The sequence below is a fragment of the Rana temporaria genome, chromosome 2, assembly GCF_905171775.1.
Source record: "Rana temporaria chromosome 2, aRanTem1.1, whole genome shotgun sequence".
NCBI classification, from domain to species: domain Eukaryota; kingdom Metazoa; phylum Chordata; class Amphibia; order Anura; family Ranidae; genus Rana; species Rana temporaria.
The window spans coordinates 397,096,022-397,119,377 of record NC_053490.1 but is presented as its reverse complement, the minus strand read 5'-3'; the positions used below and the strand labels follow the sequence as shown (position 1 = coordinate 397,119,377).

The window sequence follows — 23,356 nt, the reverse complement described above, 5'->3', positions numbered from 1 at the left end:
CTTTGCAATTGTGCTACTTCAGCAGGATTTCCAAAGCCCCAGATCAGTGTGATTTGGACATCCGATTTCATTGCGGCTTGGGATTTCAATTAACAGAAGTCAATGCAAGCCACAATGAAATCGCAAAAAAAAGTAAGGCAGGAAACGTTTACAAAGTCTATGCGACTTAGGTCGCAGCGTTTGAATGGTTCCATTGCGGGCAATAGGGTGCGATATGTCATGCGATTTGAACTGTCAACTCGCATGACAAATCGCACTGGTGTGAACCAGGGCTTACGAAGAGTTGCTTTACATGTTGGGACTTATACAAATTCATATGGTAAACATGCAAAGGTATAGCAGAGTGGTACAGGGACTTGGAAATCTACACTAACTAGCTAGGCTGAAAAGAAACAAGTGAAAATCATCATCTACACTTCTTGCAAAGTCAAACCTATCCAATTGGATATCTAATGCTGACCATACACAGCTCAAATTACGGCCGATTCCTGCTGAACTGTCTGGAATTCAAACTGTGGGTGGCCCTGTTGGCATTCCTCCCCCAGATGAACAAACTTTGATTGAAAAACAGAGAGACGCAAGGAAAATTGTCAGACAAAAAGTGACTTCAGCCAATCGGGTGCAGTCACTGTTCAGGAATTCAAACAGCTGGAGATCCCTCCATCCATGTAGTTTAGGCAAATCATGCTGAGGACCATGTGCTGCAAAAAGAGTATCATTTAAGAATGGCACTATAAAACGCTTTCTAGGCATTTATAAATAAAAAAAGGTAGGTTACTCTTCACTAAAGGATTTAAAGTGCGGCTGCAATTTTGTAGTGAAACTCAGGGATACTCTCCCTCTCATACTAAAATTTAGAAATCATAAATGTTCATAGAAACCTAAACAGTGACTCCACTGCTGTGTCAAATTGTCCCCTCTGTAGACAGGACTTGCCATAGAAGATAACAGAACTGCCTAGCACCAGCACCAAATTTATGATGGGACTGCTATTATTTTCTATAGTGATGCCTGTTTGCAGAGTGCGCACACTGGGCTAGATTTACCGTAATCTGGTATTCACACAGGAGAAGACCAGTCAGGTAGTCCTGCAGTCAGGGTTATAAACATTTTACATACCGGGTGCAATTACAGTTTGTAAATGTTAAGGACAAGATGGGGAGTATATCCAAGTCTCACTGTAAAATACAGCTAGCCTCCATTTTTTTCCTCCAACAAAAAGCAACTAACTATCTTGACACAATACTTAAAAAGCAACAGACAAGGTGGACGAGGCATCTAACTAGCAAAGTCTACAAAAGTAAGCATTGGGGTTCTGCGTTACAAACTCCTCTCTGGTACTTACAGGTAATTTTCTGCACCATCGTGGAAGCTTAGTAAAATTTGTAAGTGTGTAAGTAAAAGGGAAAGAATAATTCAGGAAAACACAAAACAAAATTAAAGAAGAACATAAACCACTGGATAAAAGAAATAAAAATTAAAAATTTAAGTGGACACCCACAAAATACTATTACATTAGCCAACAGTGATAGGGCAGCCTTTAATTAAAACGATACAATTTAATGTGGCTCTATATGAAGATACACATTACTCTGATCGTTCCCACTATTAAGTCCATCAGCACTGTGAGAGTCCCACCGGTTTCATGGTAATCTGACAGACTGGCACAACAGCAAAACACTCATGTGAGGTTGTCACCAAAGTAACCTCATAGGACTGAATCATAACCAAACAGCTGCAATAGAGAGTGCAACATTATAATCGGCTGTTCCCATCAATCTTCATCCAAAGCAAAGTTTATTAAGAAAAACAATAAAAAAAGGTCATGTGCTGAAAAAGATAAACATATCTGAAAATTCTCACCAATACCTAAATTACATTTTACGTATCCTGTTGTATAACCACAACATATTGTACAAGATTACAGAGTATAATATTTATTGATTCAGCTCCACTCTGTTGCTGCATGAGTAACTTTTAGACTCTATTAAATATTGGGAAGTAAACAGTTTTTGCTGTGTGGAACTTTAGTATCAAAAGGAAGCACACCCATGTTTCTTCTGTATGCCATGGTAGGCCAGGAATGCTGTACATTGGGGGGGGGGGGGGGGGGGGGTCTGTGTATATTGTCTGGATGGTTCAAAGGCAGAGTTGTATGCTTGGACAGATGAGCTCAGGGAGCCAGAGCTGGAAGCACAAGCAAAAACCAACATGTTGCAGAATGTCCTTGGAGGTGGCATGTTTAGCATTAGGACATGACTTATCACTAGAGCAGGTAGGTATGGTATATAACAGTGTGTGTAAATATATATAACACACACACACACACACACACACACTTATATATATATATATATATATATGATTACAGATACATGGCTCTAAGGTGATATTCATTAACAGGGTGGTTTGATGCACTTTAGCAATGGCTGAAACACAGAAATACTGAGATGGTAAGCTGTGCCCACTGAATGCATTTCATGGGTTTCTTTCCATCTTTTGCTTGAAAGTAGTCTCAGATCCATAAAATGTTTACCTTCAAGAGTAAAAATCATGGAAAAAAAAATGTATACCCAACCTCGAAAAAAAAAAAAGAAAAAAGAGTAGTAAGCTTACCTCGCTGATGCTTGGGGTAATTGTAGGTGCAGCAATAAAGACCACAAAGGGAGCAAATTCTGCTGTTCTCAGGACTTTAAGAGCCTAGAAATAAGAAAAACATCCATTTAACGTTTAAGAACATTAAGGCCACTAGATATTTTTACAGCTGCTGTTTTTGGCTTCAGGAGTTTTTTTGTTTTTTTTTTAGCAGCCAGCAAACTCCCCAGCATGTTATCCTGTGTGTCCATGCACACACTGGGTTTTATCAGCATTTTTTGGCAGGGGCCGTTTCTGGCTGGAAAAACCCCCAGAATTATTCGTCATTCTTGAGTCATAAGCTTTTGTGAAAGTATAGATTTGCTAGAAAACGCAAACACTAAAAACGCTAATGCAAAACTCACGTTTTTAATGCAGCATTCTACAGCTAAAGCGACTGGCCTTTTTATACTGTCCAGTGTGCATAAGGCCTGATAAAATGAATTTATTTTTACCTATCCTTTATTAATTTGAATGCATATGCACTCAACACATCAATGCACAATGTGTGCATAACACCTTCATGCTGATGTGGTTGAACTGGATGGACTTGTGTCTTTTTTCAACCTGACTAACTATGTAACTATGATGTCAGTTGTGAACATGAACTTTGTTGTTAAAACACATTGCAGTGCTTGCTTCATTTGTCTACACAAATATTTGAAAATGTATTAAAATAAGATACAAGAGATACACTAAATAGATACTTTTTTTTAAGGACTAACGAAACATAGAACCACCATATGAAGCTACCACAGCCCTTGTCTAAAACAGTTAAATCAAGGGGAAAGAAAAGTCATACAACCATCTCTTATAACACATTCATATATAAAAACACAACACCATCCAGATGAATGGCTCTCTAATGGCTCATTTACACGTGCTTCGGCTTCAACACACATTAACTGCTAGTTTACACTTGCTTCAAAACAAGGCTTCGGACAGGCTTTGTTAAAGCTCTCTGTACGCCAAACCCCGGTCACTAAATAAAATGGTTAGCTTACAGTCCTGTTTACACCTTGCTTTTGCTTTGCTTTAAAAATTATACACCTTGACACTTTAGTTGTGCTTCAAAGCATCTTCAAAAGCCTCCGTAGAGGTCTATGGCAAAGCTTGCTTAAAAGCACAACCAAAGGATCATTGAAGCCTCATCAAAGCACCAAGCAAAAACAAGGTGTAAACAGGACTGTAAGCTAACGATTCTATTTAGTGACAGGAGCTTTGACTGGCATTTAGAGAGCTTTAACAAAGTGTGTCCGAAGCTATATTTTGAAGCAAGTGTAAACTAGCCCCAGGTATAAATGGATATTTGAGTTTCAATTCACATCACATGTTGATGGTATGCTACTTGGATGGTGGTGTTTTTCAACTTTTAAACATTTGTTGAAAGCACACTGGTGAAGCTTAATATCAACAAGTTGTAAAGAATAGACACAGGCAAATGCTATAAGTGTAGCATCACTAAAAGATGCTGAAATAAAAAAAAAAGGTTAACTTGAGACATTAACCACTTGCCGCCCGCCAATGACATATTGACGTCGGCAAAGTGGTTGTAGAATCCTGACTGGACGTCATATGACATCCTCAGGATTCTGAGCTGCTGCGCGCCCCCGGGGGCGCGCATTGCCGCGATCGTTGTTGCAGGGTGTCAGACTGACACCCCGCAACACCGATCAAGGTAAAGAGTCTCTCACGGAGGCTCTTTACCACGTGATCAGCCGTGTCAAACCACGGCTGATCACGATGTAAACAGGAAGAGCCGTTGACAGCTCTTCCTCACTCGCGTCTGACAGACGCGAGTAGAGTAGAGCCGATCGGCGGCTCTCCTGACGGGGGGTTCGCACTGTTTATCAGCGCAGCCCCCCCTCGGATCGCCACACTGGACCACCAGGGAAGCCCACCCTGGACCACCAGGGAAGGGCAAACAAAAAAAAAGGGGGCAAAAAAAAAAGTCTGAAAAAAAAAAAAAAAAAAAAAAAGGATAAAAAAAAAAGATGCCAATCAGTTCCCACAAATGGGCACTGACTGGCAACATGGGTAAATCAGTGCCATCCCACAGTGCCCACCTATCAGTGCCCATCTGTGCCACCCATAAGTATCCATCAGTGCCACCCATAAGTGCCCATCTGTGCCGCCTATGAGTGCTCAGTGCCGCCCATGAGTGCCCAGTGCCGCCCATGAGTGCCGCCCATCAGTGCCGCCCATGAGTGCCGCCCATGAGTGCCCATCAGTGCCGCCCATGAGTGCCCATCAGTGCCGCCCATGAGTGCCCATCAGTGCCGCCCATGAGTGCCCATCAGTGCCGCCCATGAGTGCCCATCAGTGCCGCCCATGAGTGCCCATGAGTGCCGCCCATGTGTGCCCATGAGTGCCGCCCATGTGTGCCCATCAGTGCCGCCCATGTGTGCCCATCAGTGCCGCCCATGTGTGCCCATCAGTGCCGCCCATGTGTGCCCATCAGTGCCACCCATGTGTGCCGCCCATGTGTGCCCATCAGTGCCGCCCATGTGTGCCCATCAGTGCCGCCCATGTGTGCCCATCAGTGCCGCCCATCAGTGCCGCCCATGTGTGCCCATCAGTGCCGCCTATGTGTGCCCATCAGTGGCGCCTATGTGTGCCCATCAGTGGCGCCTATGTGTGCCCATCAGTGCCGCCTATGTGTGCCCATCAGTGCCGCCTATGTGTGCCCATCAGTGCCGCATACCAGCGCCGCCAATCAGTGCCATCTCATCGGTGCCCATCAGTGCCGCCATATCAGTGCCCGTAATTGAAAGAGAAAACTTACTTATTTACAAAAAAATTAACAGAAAAAAATAAAAACATAATTTTTTAATCAAAATTTTCAGTCTTTTTTTAGTTGTTGCGCAAAAAAAAAAAATCGCAGAGGTGATCAAATACCACCAAAAGAAAGCTCTATTTGTGGGGGAAAAAAGGACGCCAATTTTGTTTGGGTACAGTGTAGCATGACCGCGCAATTGCCATTCAAAGTGCGACAGTGCTGAAAGCTGAAAATTGGCTTGGGCGGGAAGGTGCGTAAGTGCCTGGTATGGAAGTGGTTAAAGTTACCTGAGGTTCTACATCAAGTATTGCAATAAGTCCCTGCTCATGGATCTTTCGTATTGTTTCCAGTTTTGTCCCATACATAGCATCCTCGTGGCTGCCATATTCCAAGTATTCATTGTTGGAGATATCTTGCATCATTTGGTCATGAGATACAAAGAAGTAATTCTTCCCATTTTCTTCATCTTTCTTTGGAGGTCTGGTTGTATCTGAAATGTATAACAAAATCATTACCACCTTCTTCTACCTATTCTTCGGTACTCTTGCAAATGTACTGAAATTTTTATTATAACCACAAAACATATCTAAGGCCCCCTTCACATTGGGGCGTTTTTCATGCGGTACAGCGCTAAAAATAGCGCTGCTATACCGCATGAAAAATCATGCCCTGTAGTCTTCAGGAACGCTCCATAAGTCCTGCTAGCCGCATCTTTACCGCGGTATAGGAGCGGTGTGTTCACCGCTCCTATACCGCGACCTTCCCATTGAAATCAATGGGAAAGCGCGGTAATACCGCCCGGGGGTTAAAACCTCACCACTAGCGCCCGAATATCGCGGTAAACACGATGGTATAGCCGCGCTACAAATAGCGCGGCTATACCGTCACCGCGCTGCACGCTGCAATGTGAAAGCAGCCTAATGGCTTAATAGAGGCATCCACATACTATTCTCTATCAATGATCCTTATTTGTATGTAAGTGTTTAATCTTGTGTGGATTAAAGCAATGTTTTTCATGCAAAAAAGAAAAAAAGAAAAAACAGTACAGATAAATGTATATCAGGTGTCCACTTATGTTTGTACATGCCAATATCTACTCGGACCAGCCAGGAGGCTGGTTACTGCAGTAATTAGAATTAATGTTTTTAGGAGCATGATGGGACTTGCATTGTTGAGTGGATAAGTCCTTGTAATCCTCCCTAGAAGAGAAGGAGATGATCACCCATTGTTATTGTAAGCTGCAGTCTGCCTTGTGGAGCAGCAATCTGCAAAACAACAAGGAAGTGCAAGCAAGAGCGACTTTGCGCTTTGTGTATCTTTTCAAAAGGAGTGAAGTAAAAAGGTCAGGATTTCTTCACTCCACACTGGAGCAAGTGTCCATTGGTGTCCCTCCTACATGTTAAAGTGAATAAAAAATCTTGTTTAAAAAAAAAAAAAAAACACAACAAAAACAAACATGTTATACTTACCTCCTCTGTGCAGTGGTTTTGCACATAGCAGCCTGGATCCTCCTCTTTCCGGTTCCCGTTCTGTGCTCCTGGTCCCTCCCTCCTGTCAAGTTCCCCCACAGCAGGCAGCTTGCTATGTGGGCATCCGAGCCAAGCTGCAGCTACGTATGCCTATTTAGACACACAGCTGCAGTTTGGCCCCACCTTCTCTTTCCTGATTGGCTAACTGGCCCACAGCCTCAGCAGCCAATGGTGCAGCTGCTGTGTCTCAGCCAAGCAGGAGGACAGCTGAGGGACTCGTAGGCTTTGCTGGACAGAGATGGGGGAAACTTTTATCTAAATAGTAGAGAAGGCCCATTCAATAGGAAAATGTAATTGAGGAAAGTGGTATAGGAACCCCCTTCCATCAGTAGCCAAATCAATGAAATGTTTAATTTTAAAATCACCTTCGAAGGGCAGGTGCAAGAGGCACATTCCACAGGGGTGACCTGCCAACCAAGCTTTAAGCCATAAGATTCTGCAAATATGCACAGAAAGTAAGGACATTCTAGAAATTGGACAGATCACATTCTTCACAGCGTCGCCATAGAAGAACATCAATGAGAGCAAGAGTTGTAATCTTAAAGCAGAATTAGGATCATCTATAGTCAGAGAAAGTTCTTTATTGGTTTCTCCAGTCCAGTTTTCCAGTTGCAGGGCTGGACCTGCCAAGGCAAAGGACTTCAAGAGAGTCTCCAAATGACTATCAACTGAATCTTTAACAGGTGGTACACTATCAAAAGAAACAGCAGATTGAATATTTAGTCAAATAACGTCTGGGTCCACACCAGGAACAGTCCATTTCTTCATAAACTCCCCTTCAATAGGGTACAAGGCATCAAAATGATCAGAAGTGAAAAGCCTCTTTGAGGCCAATTGTTATGCAAGGCCCAATCGGTTTGATCAATAAAAGGGAAAGGCTTTCAAGGAATAGCTGACTTTTTCTATTTTTTGGAAGAATATGTGCAAGATGAGCAGCACTAGGTGTACCTATCCAGACACTAGATTGCACCACTTTAAAGCAGTGGTTCTCAACCTTTCTAGTGCCGTGACCCCTTGATAAAATTTCCCAAGTTGTGGGGACCCCCAACAGTAAAATTATTTTTGTAGCGTAGGTTGTCAACACCCAAGGCAAGACACGGAATTGGTGCCCCTAACCCATAGACATTAAGCAATCTCTGAGTCCCTTCCACTAGTACAGTATTAAAGCCCCTTATGGTACATTTTAGGATGTACCATTTTTTCTCTTTGTTCTCCTTTCTTTGCCTTTTTATTTCTCTCTATCCTAATTTCTTTTCTCCACATCCCTCTCTCTAGCCATCTTTCTTGTTCTTTCTCTTTCTCTCCCTTTCTTTGTTCCTCCCCCTCTTTTCCTCTCCCTTCCATGTATTCTCTATTTTTATTCCTTCTCCTACTTCTTGGTGGGGGGTGGGGGGAATATGATGAGTGGCAGTGCTGGTGGGGAGTTGGGATAAGTGGCAGTGCTGGCAGGGAGTTGGGATAAGTGGCAGTGCTGGTGGGAGTTCTAATCTTAGGTGCTCTTGATCAAGGTCATCTGCTGATCTGAGAACTGCGGTGGATACTTTTAATGACAACTATAATCACAGGTAGTGTTACTCATTGTGTCTCCAACTTCGTGGTGTCTCATAGCAGTGACACCTATGCCGAAATTAGGATATAGGGTCTCCTCCAGCCCCTTCCACTTCACATTCCTCACCAGTCAGCTGACCTTTAGTCTCTGCCCCCCAGCCATGCCGTGAACTGAATGGGTGGCTGTGGGCTCCAGGGACAGCCCTGCTGGGTGGCTGCAAAAAGGCTGGGAAAGCAGTGTGGGCTTCAGGAACAGCCCAGGATTCGGTGCCCCCTGGCAAATCATCATTCGACCCCCAGGTTGAGAACCACTGCTTTAAAGCAATATCAAATGGCTGCATTCATATTCTTGTTTAGGCTTTCTTTCTTCTATTTTCATCTGGTGATCCAGATTGAAGGTCTGTCATTTTCCAAAAGAACACACTCTCCAGCAGAATGTATCGGTTACAGATATGAGACAAACCACCTGGTGTTTAATAATGATCAGCTTTTTAATAAAACCCTTATCCCAAAAGGAAAACTGTTTGCTGTAAATGCTTTTAAAGTTTTAGCTGGAATTTGGCTTCAATTTGTTAGTGTATCTAAATCTACATCTAACTACCCCCCCCTCCTTTCTCAAGACTGCCCCTTTGGGCTCATTCTTTTTTTTTTTTATTGGGTGTTTAATAGTGCTTTAACCAATGAGTCAACAATAACCAGCCTGTGGTGAGAAGCTGGAGAAGTAACTTCACAAAATTCTGGTGGTAAGAAATCATCCGCAACCTCTGCTAAAAGTCAGCATCCCCTTGTCTGAGGGTAGAGATGTAGAATATTGTTCCCCACTGTTGATTCCAAAAGTGGTGATAGTAACAATACAGACCTGATCACGGATGTGGAAATACGGAAAATGTAGGAAACAGCGATCACAAATTAGTATCTCTATAAATCACACTAATAGGTAACATAAGGGGAATACAAAGAAACTGAATTTCAAAAGAGCCAACTTCCCTAAACTACTAGCATTGCTAGAAGATATAAATTGGGATAAAAACTTAGGGCCAGATTCACGTAGAAGTGCGGCGGCGTAACGTATGGTAGATACGTTACACCGCCGCAAGTTTTCATCGCAAGTGCCTGATTCACAAAGCACTAGCAATGAAAACCTACGCTGGCGGCCTCCGGCGTAAGCCCGCGTAATTTAAATGGGCGTGTGCCATTTCAATTAGGCGCGCTCCCGTGCCGGACCTACTGCGCATGCTCCGTTTTGAAATTCCCGCCGTGCTTTGCGCGAAGTGACGTCATTTTTTCGAACGGCGACGTGCGTAGCGTACTTCCGTATTCCCGGACGTCTTACGCAAACGACGTGAATTTTTAAATTTCGATGCGGGAACGACGGCCATACTTTATACAGCACATACGTGTTCTGTGTAAAGTTAGGGCACCCAAAACTACGACTAAATTTGCGACGGGAAACTAGACTAGCAGCGACGTAGCGAGCGTGAAAAACCGTTGTGGATCGCCGTAACTCCTAATTTGCATACCCGACGCTGGTTTACGACGCGAACTCCCCCCAGCGGCGGCCGCGGTACTGCATCCTAAGATCCGACAGTGTAAAACAATTACACCTGTCGGATCTTAGGGCTATCTATGCGTAACTGATTTTATGAATCAGTCGCATAGATACTCAGAGATACGACGGTGTATCTGAGATACGACGGAGTATCTGAGATACGACGGAGTATCTGAGATACGACGGAGTATCTGAGATACGACGGAGTATCTGAGATACGACGGAGTATCTGAGATACGACGGAGTATCTGATTTGTGAATCTGGCCCTTAGGAACAAAGAACACTGAGGAGAAATGGGTCTGCTTTAAGAACATATTAAATAAGGACATTAGCTAGTGCAAATACATTAAAAGAGCTAATAAAGGCCCTGGGTGGCTTAACTCCAATGTAAAAATGCATACAAAAGCAAAGGAGAAGGCCTTCAAAAAATACAAGGCTGAGGGATCATCTTTAGCATTCCAACTTTACAAAGAATGCAACAATAAATGTAAGGGTGCAATCAGGGCAGCTAAAATAGAACACAAAAGGCACATAGCGGAGGAGAGCAAGAAAAATCCCAAGAAATTCTTTAAATACAAAAATAGTAAGAAAGGGAGGTCAGATTATATTGGTCAAATAAAGAATGATGAAGGTAAGCTGGTTACTAAAGATGGAGAGATGGCGAAAGTATTGAATTTATTCTTCACCTCAGTCTTCACGAGGGAATCGGGGGGCTTCAGTAACCAACAATGCAATGTTCATCCTCATGAACAGTCACAGAAAGTAGCACCAATATTTAAAAAGGGCAGAGATACATTCCTGGGAATTACAGACCAGCTAGCCCAACATCAATTGTATGCAAGCTCTTAGAGGGGATAGATAAGGGACTATATACAAGTTTTTAGTAATGACATCGGTATCATTAGCAGTAATCAGCATGGATGCATCGTTCTTGCCAAAGCAATCTATTAACCTTCTACGAGGTGAGATGCCATCTAGGTAAAGAAAGTCCCGTAGACATGGTGTACCCGGATTTTGCAAAAACATTTGAAACAGTTCCCCATAAACATTTACGGTGCAAAGTAAGGCCAGTTAGCATGGACCATAGGGTGAGTACATGGATTGAAAACTGGCTACATGGGCGAGTTCAGAGGGTAGTGATAAATGGGGAGTACGCAGAATGGTCCAATGTGGAAAGTGGGGTCCCCCAGGGTTCTGTCCTGGGACCAATCCTATTTAATTTATTCACAAACAACCTAGAGGATGAGATAAAAAGTTCAATCTCTATTTGCGGAGGATACTACGCTAAGCAGGGCAAAAACAAGATCTGAACAAATTAATGGGGTGGGCAACTACATGGCAAATGAGGTTCAACGTGGAAAAATGTAAAAATAGGATTTTTTCTTCATACTTACCTGTAAAATCCTTTTCTTTGAGTACATCATGGGACACAGAGTCAGGCTAATATTCATTACCTGCTGGGACATCCCAGAGCAATAGCCTTGAGGGGAAGGACACCCCCTGCTAAACAATAGCCATCAGAATCTAAACGGCAGCCCGCAGAACACTGCAGCCGAAAGCCGAATCCTCGGCTGCTCGAACATCCACTTGATAAAATGTTGTGAACGAATGCACTGAAGACCGGGTAGCAGCCTTACAAATCTGAGCCACATATACCCGATGGCGAAAAAGCCCAGGAGGTTCCTACAGCCCTGGTAGAATGAGCTCTCACCCTAAAGGGAGGAGCTTTATGTTTCAGACCATATACCATGGTAAAACAAAGAGTCTGATCCTCAAAACTCTGCATATCTAGACAAATTAACTTTGACTGCCCGAACAACGTCCACAAAATGCATTCGTCTCTCTTCCGCCGAATAAAGCTGTGAGAAAAAAAAAAGGCGAAATAATGTCCCGATTTAAATGAAAGGCCGACACCACCTTTGGCAAAAAGGATGGAACGAGTCTTAACACAACTCCGTTGTGGTGAAGGATCAAGTACGGTTCCCTGCATGAAAGGGCCGCCAACACCGACACCCTTCTAGCAGAGGTGATAGCCATCAGGAAAGCTAGCTTGTGTGACAGCAAGTCTAATGGGATTTCCTTAATAGGTTCAAATGGTAGTTTCTGTAACACAGACAGCACCAAGTTCAAGTCCCAAGGACACATAGGTGACCTAATAGGGGAAAGCAATCGAGTTGCCCCTTGCATAAAGGTTCGGACCAGTGAATGGGAGGCTAAAGGCCTTTGGAAGAATACTGAAAGGGCCGAAACTTGACCTCCGGATTGTACTCAAAGCCAATTTGATTTCTACAACCGACTGTAGAAAAGAGAGATCTCTCCCAATCACATATTTCCGAGGATGCCATTTTTGGCTTCACACTAAGCAATACAAGTCTTCCAGACCTTATGATAGCTCTTCCTAGTGACAGCTTTTCTAGCATTCACTAGGGTAGACACCATTGGTCCCAAGATGCCACGGTCCTTCAACACCCTGGCTTCAGAAGCCATGCTGTCAAATTTAGAGAGACTATAAATTGAGGTGGAATATAGGACCTTGAGACAGTAGATTGGGGCGCCGTGGAAGCGTCTATAGCCCATCTATTGTTAGTCTCACAATCTCCAGGAACCAGAACCTTCTGGGCCATGCTGGTGCCACCAGAATGACTGGAACTCCCTCTATCCGAATCCTGCACAACAAATGTGGAAGGAGAGGGAACGGAGGGAAAAGCATAAACCAGGGAGTTTCATGGAACTACCAGAGCACCTGCTCCAATTGCCAGAGGATCTCTTGTTCAGGACACAAACTGCTGTAGCTTGTTGTTGAACATGGATCCCAGAAGGTCGGCCTCTGGCCATCTCCAACATTGGCAAATTTCCTGGAACACCCCTTGTTGTAGGGACCATTCCCCCGGGCAGATCTGCTGGCGGCTGATACAATTCTGTCTTCCAGTCCTCTACTCCCAGGATCTGGACTGCCGATAGGATCGGCACATGTCCCTCTGCCCAGGCTAGTCTGTAGTTCACCTCCTTCAGAGCTGAACGACTCCTGGTACCGCCTTGGTGGTTTATATGGGCCACTGCAGTGGCATTATCGGACTGAACCCTAATAAAGGTAGTCCTGAAGTTTCATCATCCAGGACCGTAGGGCCAGTCGTACTGCTCATAATTCCAGGACATTGATGGGCAGGATCTGTTGTGTTCTTGACCATTTCCCTTGAGCTATGAGCCCCTGTAGGGTCGCTCCCCTGCTTGAGACTGGCATCTGTAGTCAGTACTCTCCAGGTTACCAGGAGAAAGGATTTTTCCTAATACAGGTTCTGATCCTGCAACCACCAGTTTAGGCTTAAAACGTGCCCAAGGAGATAAGCACATTGGATAATCAAGGGCTTGTCCTCTCCTGTTCCAAGCCAACAAGATGTTTTGTTGTAGAGGCTTGGAATGGAACTGGACATAGGGCACCGCCTTGGAGGATACCTTCCTCCCTAGAAGACTCATACAGAGCCAAATGGAGGGTTGTCTGGTGCCCCGTATCTGATGCACTTAATTCTTTAGGGCACAGATCCCTGTGGGTGGCAAGAATACTCTTGCTTGGACTGTATCAAGGATCAGACCTAATACTTTAGACTTTGAGCTGGTCTCAAGGTTGACCTTTCAGTATTCATGATCCAGCCGAAGCTTTCCAAATGTACATGTTATGCCAGTGTTCGACAAATTTCGGGCGCCAGGTCGCCGTTGCGCCTAGAATTTTTGACCTGGCGCCCATGGCAGCAGAGCTGGGGTTTCCTAAGAGCGTCGCCGCGCATCCCCCCCACAACCGCGCGATCGGGTCATGCCGCTAATTGAGGCCACGGCTTTGCGGCCTATGCATCGGGCGGTATGGATAATGAAGCCTATGATACAAGCAGAGGTTGCGGGCGCTCCGCCTCCGGCCGCCTCTCGCCCCGGGGATTGGAGAATTTCTCAGAGGGGGCGGTGGCACGGCGAGTCAATGTGTATCATGTAGCCGATGATACAAGCAGAGGCTGCTGGCGCTCCGCCTCCGGCCGCCTCTCGTCCCGGGGATTGGAGAATTTCTCAGAGGGGGCGGTGGCACGGCGAGTCAATGTGTATCATGTAGCCGATGATACAAGCAGAGGCTGCTGGCGCTCCGCCTCCGGCCGCCTCTCGTCCCGGGGATTGGGGAATTTTCTCTGAGGGGGCGGTGCCACGGGGAGTCACAGGAACGGAGCTGCCCATGCTGTTCGCGCTCTGTGAGAACAAGGTTAAGGTAAGAAAAAAAAAAAAGAAGACAATACTTTTAAAACCGGAACAGTTATTAGTGTTGCTAGTGTGAACTCAGTGTTGCTAGTGTCAACCATAAGTGCAAAAATCCTATATAGTTATGGCATAACTATATAGGATTTTTGCACTTATGGTTCACACTAGCAAAGTTAGGGCACAGCACAGGCATGTTGATATTGTTCACTTTGCAGCCACTGTGCCCATCAATTGTCACCACTGTGCCATGCCATCAAACGTAGCCACTGTGCCATCAATTGTCACCACTGTGCCATGCCAAACGCAGCCACTGTGCCCATCAATTGTCACCACTGTGCCATGCCATCAAACGCAGCCACTGTGCAATGCCATCAAACGCAGCCACTGTGCAATGCCATCAAACACAGCCACTGTGCAATGCCATCAAACGCAGCCACTGTGCCATCAATTGTCACCACTGTGCCATGCCATCAAACGCAGCCACTGTGCCATGCCATCAAACGCAGCCACTGTGCCATGCCATCAAATGCAGCCACTGTGCCATCAATTGTCACCACTGTGCCATGCCATCAATTGTCACCACTGTTCCATGCCATCAAACGCAGTCACTGTGCCATGCCATCAAATGCAGCCACTGTGCCATGCCATCAAACGCAGCCACTGTGCAATCAATTGTCACCACTGTGCCATGCCATCAAACGTAGCCACTGTGCCATCAATTGTCACCACTGTGCCATGCCAAACGCAGCCACTGTGCCCATCAATTGTCACCACTGTGCCATGACATCAAACGCAGTCACTGTGCAATGCCATCAAACGCAGCCACTGTGCAATGCCATCAAACGCAGCCACTGTGCCATGCCATCAAACGCAGCCAGTGTGCCATCAATTGTCACCACTGTGCAATGCCATCAAACGCAGCCACTGTGCCATGCCATCAAACGCAGCCACTGTGCCATCAATTGTCACCACTGTGCCATCAAACGCAGCCACTGTGCCATGCCATCAAACGCAGCCACTGTGCCATGCCATCAAACGCAGCCACTGTGCCATGCCATCAAACGCAGCCACTGTGCCATGCCATCAAACGCAGCCACTGTGCCATCAATTGTCACCACTGTGCCATGCCATCAATTGTCACCACTGTTCCATGCCATCAAACGCAGTCACTGTGCCATGCCATCAAATGCAGCCACTGTGCCATGCCATCAAACGCAGCCACTGTGCCATGCCATCAAATGCAGCCACTGTGCCATGCCATCAAACGCAGCCACTGTGCCATGCCATCAAATGCAGCCACTGTGCCATGCCAAACGCAGCCACTGTGCCATCAATTGTCACCACTGTGCCATGCCATCAATTGTCACCACTGTGCCATGCCATCAAACGCAGCCACTGTGCCATGCCATCAAACACAGCCACTGTGCCATCAATTGTCACCACTGTGCCATGCCATCAAACACAGCCACTGTGCCATCAATTGTCACCACTGTGCCATGCCATAAATTTTTATATTGAAAATTAAGCTTTGTCGTTAAAAAAAAAAAAAAAAAACCTGGCTCCTAACTTTTTTAGCTGGCTCCTAGATTCCAAGCAAATTTGTCAAGCCCTGTGTTATGCTCTGCTCTAAAGCCTGTAGTGAGTGATCTCTGAGCAGGAGGTCGTGCAGATACCCAAACACCATGATCCCTTGGGACCCTCAAAAGACCCAGTACTGGTGCAAGGACCTTTGTCAACACCCGGGGTGCTGTAGCAAGCCCGAACGGTAAGCCACAATCCGAAAAGGATGTTCCTCTACTGCAGGAACCTTTCCGATGAGGCTGAAAGATATGTATGTGTAAATACGCATTCTTTATATCGACGGAGGCTAAAGTATTCCATCTGAAACGAGGCTACAACTGAGCGGACAAACTCCATCTGAAAGGACTGGATTAGTAGATACTGGTTCAGGGATCTTAGGTCCAAAAAATGGACCCAGCGACCCCGTTTGGTGTTTAACCGTAAAACGGGTTTCGCTTCTTCAGATGCAGGAACCTGTACAATCTCATTGATGCACTAAATGATATAGTGCCTGAAGCAAAAAAATATCTATTTTTGGAAGATCCAGGGGAACGCTCTGAGGAGAAACCCCCCGCAACTCCAGCTTGTAAACGCGGAATATAATTAAGGTGACCCACCCGTTCTGAATTATTGTTCTCCAAATGTTCGCAAATTGCAGAAGCTTTCACCCCACCCGATAGAGTGGGGGCCTGAAGAGGCCTCAGTGATTCCACAGTGATTCCAAGAGGACCAAGGGGGCTCAGTCGCCTCTGCTTTTTTAACAGGCAACTTACATGCAGAACAAACCATTTCGGTCAGTTAGGATGAAAGCCTCTGCTACTGAGAGGCAGACATCAACTGGATTTCCCTTTGTCCAGATTGCTCGAAAGCAGACTCATCTGTCAGGCCCACTACTGAATCCTGAGCTTTTTTAGCTTTTCCCCATTCTCAACCTATGCCTGCTCCAAACTAGGAGACTCCAGGGAGGGGGATCTGTCACGCTTCTTTCCACTCTGCGGGATGGAGGCAATCATGCCAGCAATCCTGTGCTCTAACCCGGCTAGGGCTGAGGACAGCTCATCCTTGGTAATAAAGGGTGAAGCAGCAACGTTGACTGTGGGCACAATACCAGATAGGTGCACCGGCTAAGATTGTCCGGAAGCCTCTGGTCCTTCAGAGGATACAACACCAGGGATACAAATAGGTTCATCAGGAACTTACTGACATAGATGAGCCCTTCCCTGTAGTGTTAGTCACGCTCCTCTTTTTGGAAGACATTTAATAGCCACAAAGAGTAGTTAGGTGTAGATTAAACACCTCAGAAGGGAGACCCTTTAATAGGGCTCGCCAAGCCGCTATGCACCAATCCGGCTAAGCACCATTGCCTGTCAAGCAACACTTGGTGACACGGGTAAGGAGAAATTAACCTCTGGAAGTGTCGGTTCAGAGCCTGCTCTGTGTCCCAAAGCTGCCTTCTGGAAGCACCACATTTCTTGGCCTACACAGCTTAAATAAGCTGGGTTTGCGCCGGAATGTTCGCGCGTGAGCACGCGCGTGCATGGTTCTGGCTAACGGGCGTGACTGTATTCTTGTACGATGCAAACCCTCATGTGCCCAGATAAAGGCTACTGCGCACGTACGGCGAAGCCAAACAAACTGACTAGTCCAGCGGCGCTTTTGCAAAAGCACGAACGATCGTGCACCATCACGCAGGTAAAAAATAGCCAAACACAAGCAAAAAGCGTACACTTTGCAAACACCCAAAGCTAGCCCAAAACTCCCCTGTAAGGTCACCACACACAGGTGTCCAGCCGTTAGCTAGCTTGACTGATTGTTACAATCACTGGGACACCCTACAATACTAAAAGGGTTTCACTTAGCCATCCAGGAGCAGGGCCACTTAGAAACGAAGGGCCCAATCTTTACCCTTCACAGCGGGTTCCTGTCACTTGGACCTTCAAGAACTGGGTACCCTTTCATGTTTAGGGTCCACTCCCTTGGACCTGTACAGCACCCTGCAAGAAATGCCTTAGTGCTGTAGTGTCCAGGATTTCCACTCCGCAGGGTCCAGCGCCCGGAGGTCACTTACAGGCAAAACCTTGGAGGATCGCAAGTCTTCTTTGCGAGGCTCGATACCATTTATCCAAGCATAAAAGCCTGTGTCAAATGGATCCCATCGGTCAATCCCTTGGTTCATTTTTGGAACCGTTTGTGGGAATAGAGACCTGGAGCTCAACACACCGTGCCATCCACCTTGCAGACACTGGTAAAAAACTGATGTGCTTCCTGTATGAGCGGGTTTATCACTTCCTGTCTACCGACCTTTTGGTCAACCAGTGTCCATTCACCCGATGATGAAGTATAACCCAGCAGGTAATGAATATTAGCCTGACTGTGTCCCATGATGTACTCAAAGAAAGGGATTTTATAGGCAAGTATGACGAAAAAATCCTATTTTTAAATTTGACCACGTTAAACCTCATTTGCCATATAGTTGCCCAGTCCATTAATTTGTTCAGATCTTCTTGCAAGGTTTCCACATCCTGCAGAGAATTTATTGCCCTGCTTAGCTTAGTATCCTGCGCAAATAGAGATTGAACTGTTTATCTCATCCTCCAGGTCTTTTGTGAATAAATTAAATAGGATTGGTCCCAGGACAGAACCCTGGGGACCCCACTGTCCTGTTTCACGCCAATCGTAAGAATCAAATCGGCAACACCCTGGATACCTCCGCCCATTCTGGGCAAAATCATCACCCCTAGCACCAAAGTCAAAAGTCTCGGAGTCATCTTTGACACCAACATGACAATGGATGCACAAATAGGGTCAGTAGTCAGCGGATCCCACCATCTGCTGAGTCTACTATGCACTTATTCCATTTATTCCCAAAGAGGACATAGCAGTCGTGGTGGGAACAATTGTTAACTCCAGACTTGACTATGCAAATGCCCTCTACCTCGGACTCCCTAAGTACCAAATCACTCGCCTGCAGGTCGTTCAGAATACGGCCGCGTGGTGACTGGGAAAAAAACTTTGGGAATCAATCTCACCCTCACTGAGAAGCCTTCACTGGCTGCCGGTGAAAGACAGAATCACTTTCAAAGCACTAGGTCTGACGCATAAATGTATTTGGGGAAATGCACCCAAATATCTGTGCGAAAAAATAAAGGCTTACAACCCCAATCGCGTTCTGCGATTCTCTAACCAAAATTTACTCCAAATCCCCAAATCCAGATACAAGTCCAAAGGAGAAAGAAGATTTGCTGTCCTGGGCCCTCGAGTTTGGAACACTTTACCAACCTCCATTCGGTTGGAGGAGAACCACTTGGCCTTTAGGAGAAAGATCAAAACCCAGCTCTTCTGAGGTCAGAGGAGAACTGGTTTAAACAAGCGCCCAGAGGCGATTCAGTTCGCATGTGCAGCGCTATATAAGTTTTTCACTCTCTCACTTTCCACATTGGACCATTCTGAGCACCCATTTATTACTATCCGCCTCTGTGTCCCATGATGTATGCAGAAATGATGCATTTGTATGGCAAAAATATGAATGCAATCTACTCACTGGGGGGGAGAACCTCTGGGGAAATCTAGGATGGAAATAGACCTGTGGTCCTAGTAGACGACAGACGAGTATGCAATGCCAAGCTGCTGCAAGCAAAGCAAAAAGAATATTGGCATGCATTAAAAAGGGGATTAACTCCAGAGAAAACGATAATTCTCTCACTCCAAAAGACTCTAGTCAGGCCGCACTCAAAGTATGCTGTTCAGTCCAAAAAAGGGCAACGAAACGAATAAAGGGTCTGGAGGACATTAGTTATGAGGAAAGGTTATGAGCACTGAACTTGTTCTCTCTGGAGAAGAGACGCTAGAGAGGGGATATGATTTCAATGTACAAATGCCGTACTGGTGACCCCACAATGGGGATAAAACTTTTCCACATAAGGGAATGTAATAAGACACGTGGCCATTCACTAAAACTAGAAGAAAAGTGGTTTAACCCTAAACTGCGTAGAGGGTTTTTTACTGTAAGAGCGGTAAGGATGTGGAATTCCCTTCCACAGGCAGCGGTTTCAGCGGGGAGGATTGATAATTTTAATTTTTTTTTTTAGATAAGCACCGGAACAAACAAAACATATAGGGATATAAAATGTAATACTGACTTAAAATCACACATATAGGTTGGACACTTTTCAAACTCGCCTATGTATGTATGGAAGGCCAGAAGGGGTCTTTAGGTTTTGGGTGCCATAGGAATAGACCATGGCCCTGGACAGCACCTGTAGCTAACTCACTTGCAACACATACCAAGTTGAGTATGGTTTTGTGCCCAAAGCAAACGTGACAGGCCGGCTTTTCCGGGGTCTGGGTGCGGTTCCTAAGATGCTAGCGAGCTATAGGGTGATAAGCAGTCAGATCTTGATAGAAGTTTTGGTCAAAGGAAGAAGGAAAGCTGATGAAAATAAAAAAATAAAACTGCTAAAATAGGAAAAGGGCTCCATCACCTAAGGCAAACATATTGAGTCTCACAGAGGGAGCCGGGTTAATGGGTAAAATGTCAGTTCCCAATGAAAGCAGTGTCCAATCACCTAAAAGTAACGGCATATAACCAAAGGTCTAAGAATAAACTCTTGTGTTATACTATAGGATTAAAATGTACGGTTATCAGCATTTTTGCATCTCAGTGCTGCCGATCTCCAGCACCTCTTTGAAACCACTTCCTGTCTACATACGTACACTTCAGCGATGACTGCATAATATTTTTCAGGGCCAGCATACTGACAGTGCCTATGCAATGAGCATAACAAACAAAAAAAACCTTTACAGTGCAGGTTTCCTCCTGTTTTAGCCCTCAAAAAATGCTACCAATAAAAAAATATACACATCTGGGCTGACCACACTAAACTCCCAACAAGCTTTGTCAGCCCTGCCTGATGAACTACAGAACTTAAACAATCCTCACGCCTCGTTGTCTCTCTATATGCATTTCTTTCCACGCAAACAATGTGTTCTGTTTCAAGCATCGGTTGTACCTGTGACAAGCTTCTTGTAGACCCAGTCTGTAAGGATGTATGCAGCAGGTTGAATGATGACTTTAACAGACAGTTTACTCAATGAATAAAGACTCCAGAGGTGTTTTCCAATGCTTCTTTATGCTTCAAGGTAACAAGGATATGAACATAGAGGCTTTTCCATAGATACATTTCCAATGAAGTTACACAGCTCCCACACTCTGCAGACTTTCAAAGCAACTAAAGCAAAATGGAGTTTAGAGCAGGAAATGGAGGGTGGGAACAACCAAACTAGCCAGAACAGCAGGGGGGTAAGGATCATACCAAATACCATAGTAACATAACATGTAATAACAACTGCTAGACAATAAAAGCTGCGAGACAGCACACTCCCACGCCTGGTATCGTGAGATACCACTATACTCTACATTGTTTTCTTTTAACATACTATTAACATTGCATACAGTAACATGCTATCTAGCCTTCTCAAGTCTAAAAGCTAGCTATATTATAGGTCTTAAGTGGCTCCTTCACATAACACTAAATCAGAATTTTTGGAAGCAGGCATTATTAGGACTGTCTGCGACTGGTCTCAAGAAGGTTTTTGAAGCCCCATCCTTAACGATCCTGACTTCCACACTTCAGACTCTTCCATCATCACTGGTGATGGCCTTTGTAATAAGTCCAACTGGCCACTGAATTCGGTGAGCTTGCTGGTCTTTAAGCAGGTTTGACTTATTTAGTCGTCTACCGACTCGAAGCATGCCTTCATTGTCGATTATTGGGTTCAGTTTGAGTAGTGGGCTACTCTTTGAGACTGGTCTATTGCCTCTCAAGCATTTAACCTCTTCTGCAAAGACTTCTTCTTGCACAAGACGTATGACGAATAATTCTGCGTTCTCGTACTCTAACGCATTGGGTGACTCCTTGCAAGTGTGCCATCCATGACAAGACAATGTCTGATTGGGCTTGTGGAAAGTCTGGGCAATATGTCTCAATCTTGCTATAGTCTTGACCAGTCTTTTCCAAGAAGAGAAACGTTCAAAGCGTCTCGCTTGCAAGTTTTTTCTTGAGCAGATGTTGGAACTCAATGTTATCACTTCAGGGTGGATTTCTGGATCAGTATCTGGATCCACCAGGTGGAAATCGATATCGTCTTTTGAGTTTGTAGAAGACTGGTCCGATAAAAACTTGGGTCCTGAAAACCAAATGGTTTGCGAGAGGACAACTGCTGGCACTGACCTTGTTGCAATGTCTGCGGGATTCAAACCAGTCGGGACATAGTTTCATTGTTCAGGTCTACTGACTTTTCTTATTCGTTCTACCCCGTTAGCCACGTACATGTAGAACCTCCTTACGCTGTTGTATATGTAGCCAAGTATGACCTTGCTGTCAGTGTAGTACTTAGCCTGATCAATTTCAGCGTCCATTTCATTTTGCAGGAATTCTGCGACTTCGACGGCTAGGGTTGCGCCACACAATTCTAATCTTGGAATAGTGTAAGCAGGTTTTGGAGCTAACTTGGCTCTTCCTAGTAGAAAACAGACATTGGATCTCCCGAAGGGATCTATGATCTTGAGATAAGCCACAGCTGCTATAGCATCGGTAGATGCATCGCAAAAGACGTGAATCTCTTTCCTCAGACTTTTTGTTGAAGTGGGTGAATAGCAGCGTAGGATATTAAGTTCTTTCAGTACTTTCATGGAGTTTCTTCATTTCTCCCATTTAGGCAGCAGGTCTACTGGCAGAGGGGCGTCCCAATCTGTCACTCGCTCAGTAAGCTGGCAAAGTATGGATCTCACTTGGACGGTAACTGGAGTCACAAAGCCTAGGGGATCGTAAAGGCTATTAACAGTTGACAGGACTCCTCGTCTGGTGAATGGCTTCTTGGAGTCAGATACCTGAAAGGTGAATGTGTCTGAAGTTACATTCCAGAGAAGACCGAGACTCCTTTGAGTGGGTAGGGCATCTACTCCCAAGTTCAAATCCTTCAAATGCTTAGCATGATCTTCTGGATTGAAAGATTTCATTACTTCACTGCTATTAGATGCAATCTTATGGAGCCTTAAGTTAGCAGTCGACAGGAGCTGTTGAGCTCTTTTTATCAGATTGACGGCTTCTTCAGGTGTTGAAAAGGATTTTAGGCCATCGTCCACATAAAAATCTCTCTCAGTGAATTGCCTGGTGTCAGATCCGAATTCCTTTTCACCTTCCTGTGCTGTTCTTCTCAGTCCATAAGTTGCCATGGCAGGAGATGGACTATTTCCAAAGACATGGACTCTCATGCCATAATGTATCACCTGATCATTAATGTTATTGTTGCGGTACCACAAGAACCTGAGATAATTTCTGTGGTCCTCTGACTATGAAACAGTGGAACATCTGTTGGACGTCAACTGTCACGGCAATTGGTTCCTTCCTGAACCGCATCAACACTCCTACAAGGTTGTTCGTTAGATTTGGACCAGTTAGAACGTTATTTAACCACTTCCATACAGGGCACTTACGCACCTTCCCGCCCTAGCCAATTTT

General features: G+C 45.1%; 1 protein-coding gene across 15 annotated transcripts in view; it reads right to left on the bottom strand.

Annotated features, from left to right (window-relative positions):
* The window catches only part of CASK (calcium/calmodulin dependent serine protein kinase), a 407,679-nt gene that overhangs the window by 5,981 nt on the left and 378,342 nt on the right, over nucleotides 1-23,356 (bottom strand). For all 15 annotated transcript variants that reach the window (XM_040338072.1, XM_040338077.1, XM_040338074.1 and 12 more), the window contains 2 exons: nucleotides 5,701-5,903; nucleotides 2,617-2,700 (listed from right to left, as the gene is read on the bottom strand). In XM_040338072.1, the coding sequence (XP_040194006.1) occupies nucleotides 2,617-2,700; nucleotides 5,701-5,903 (287 nt within the window). The remainder of the gene's footprint in view (nucleotides 1-2,616; nucleotides 2,701-5,700; nucleotides 5,904-23,356) is intronic.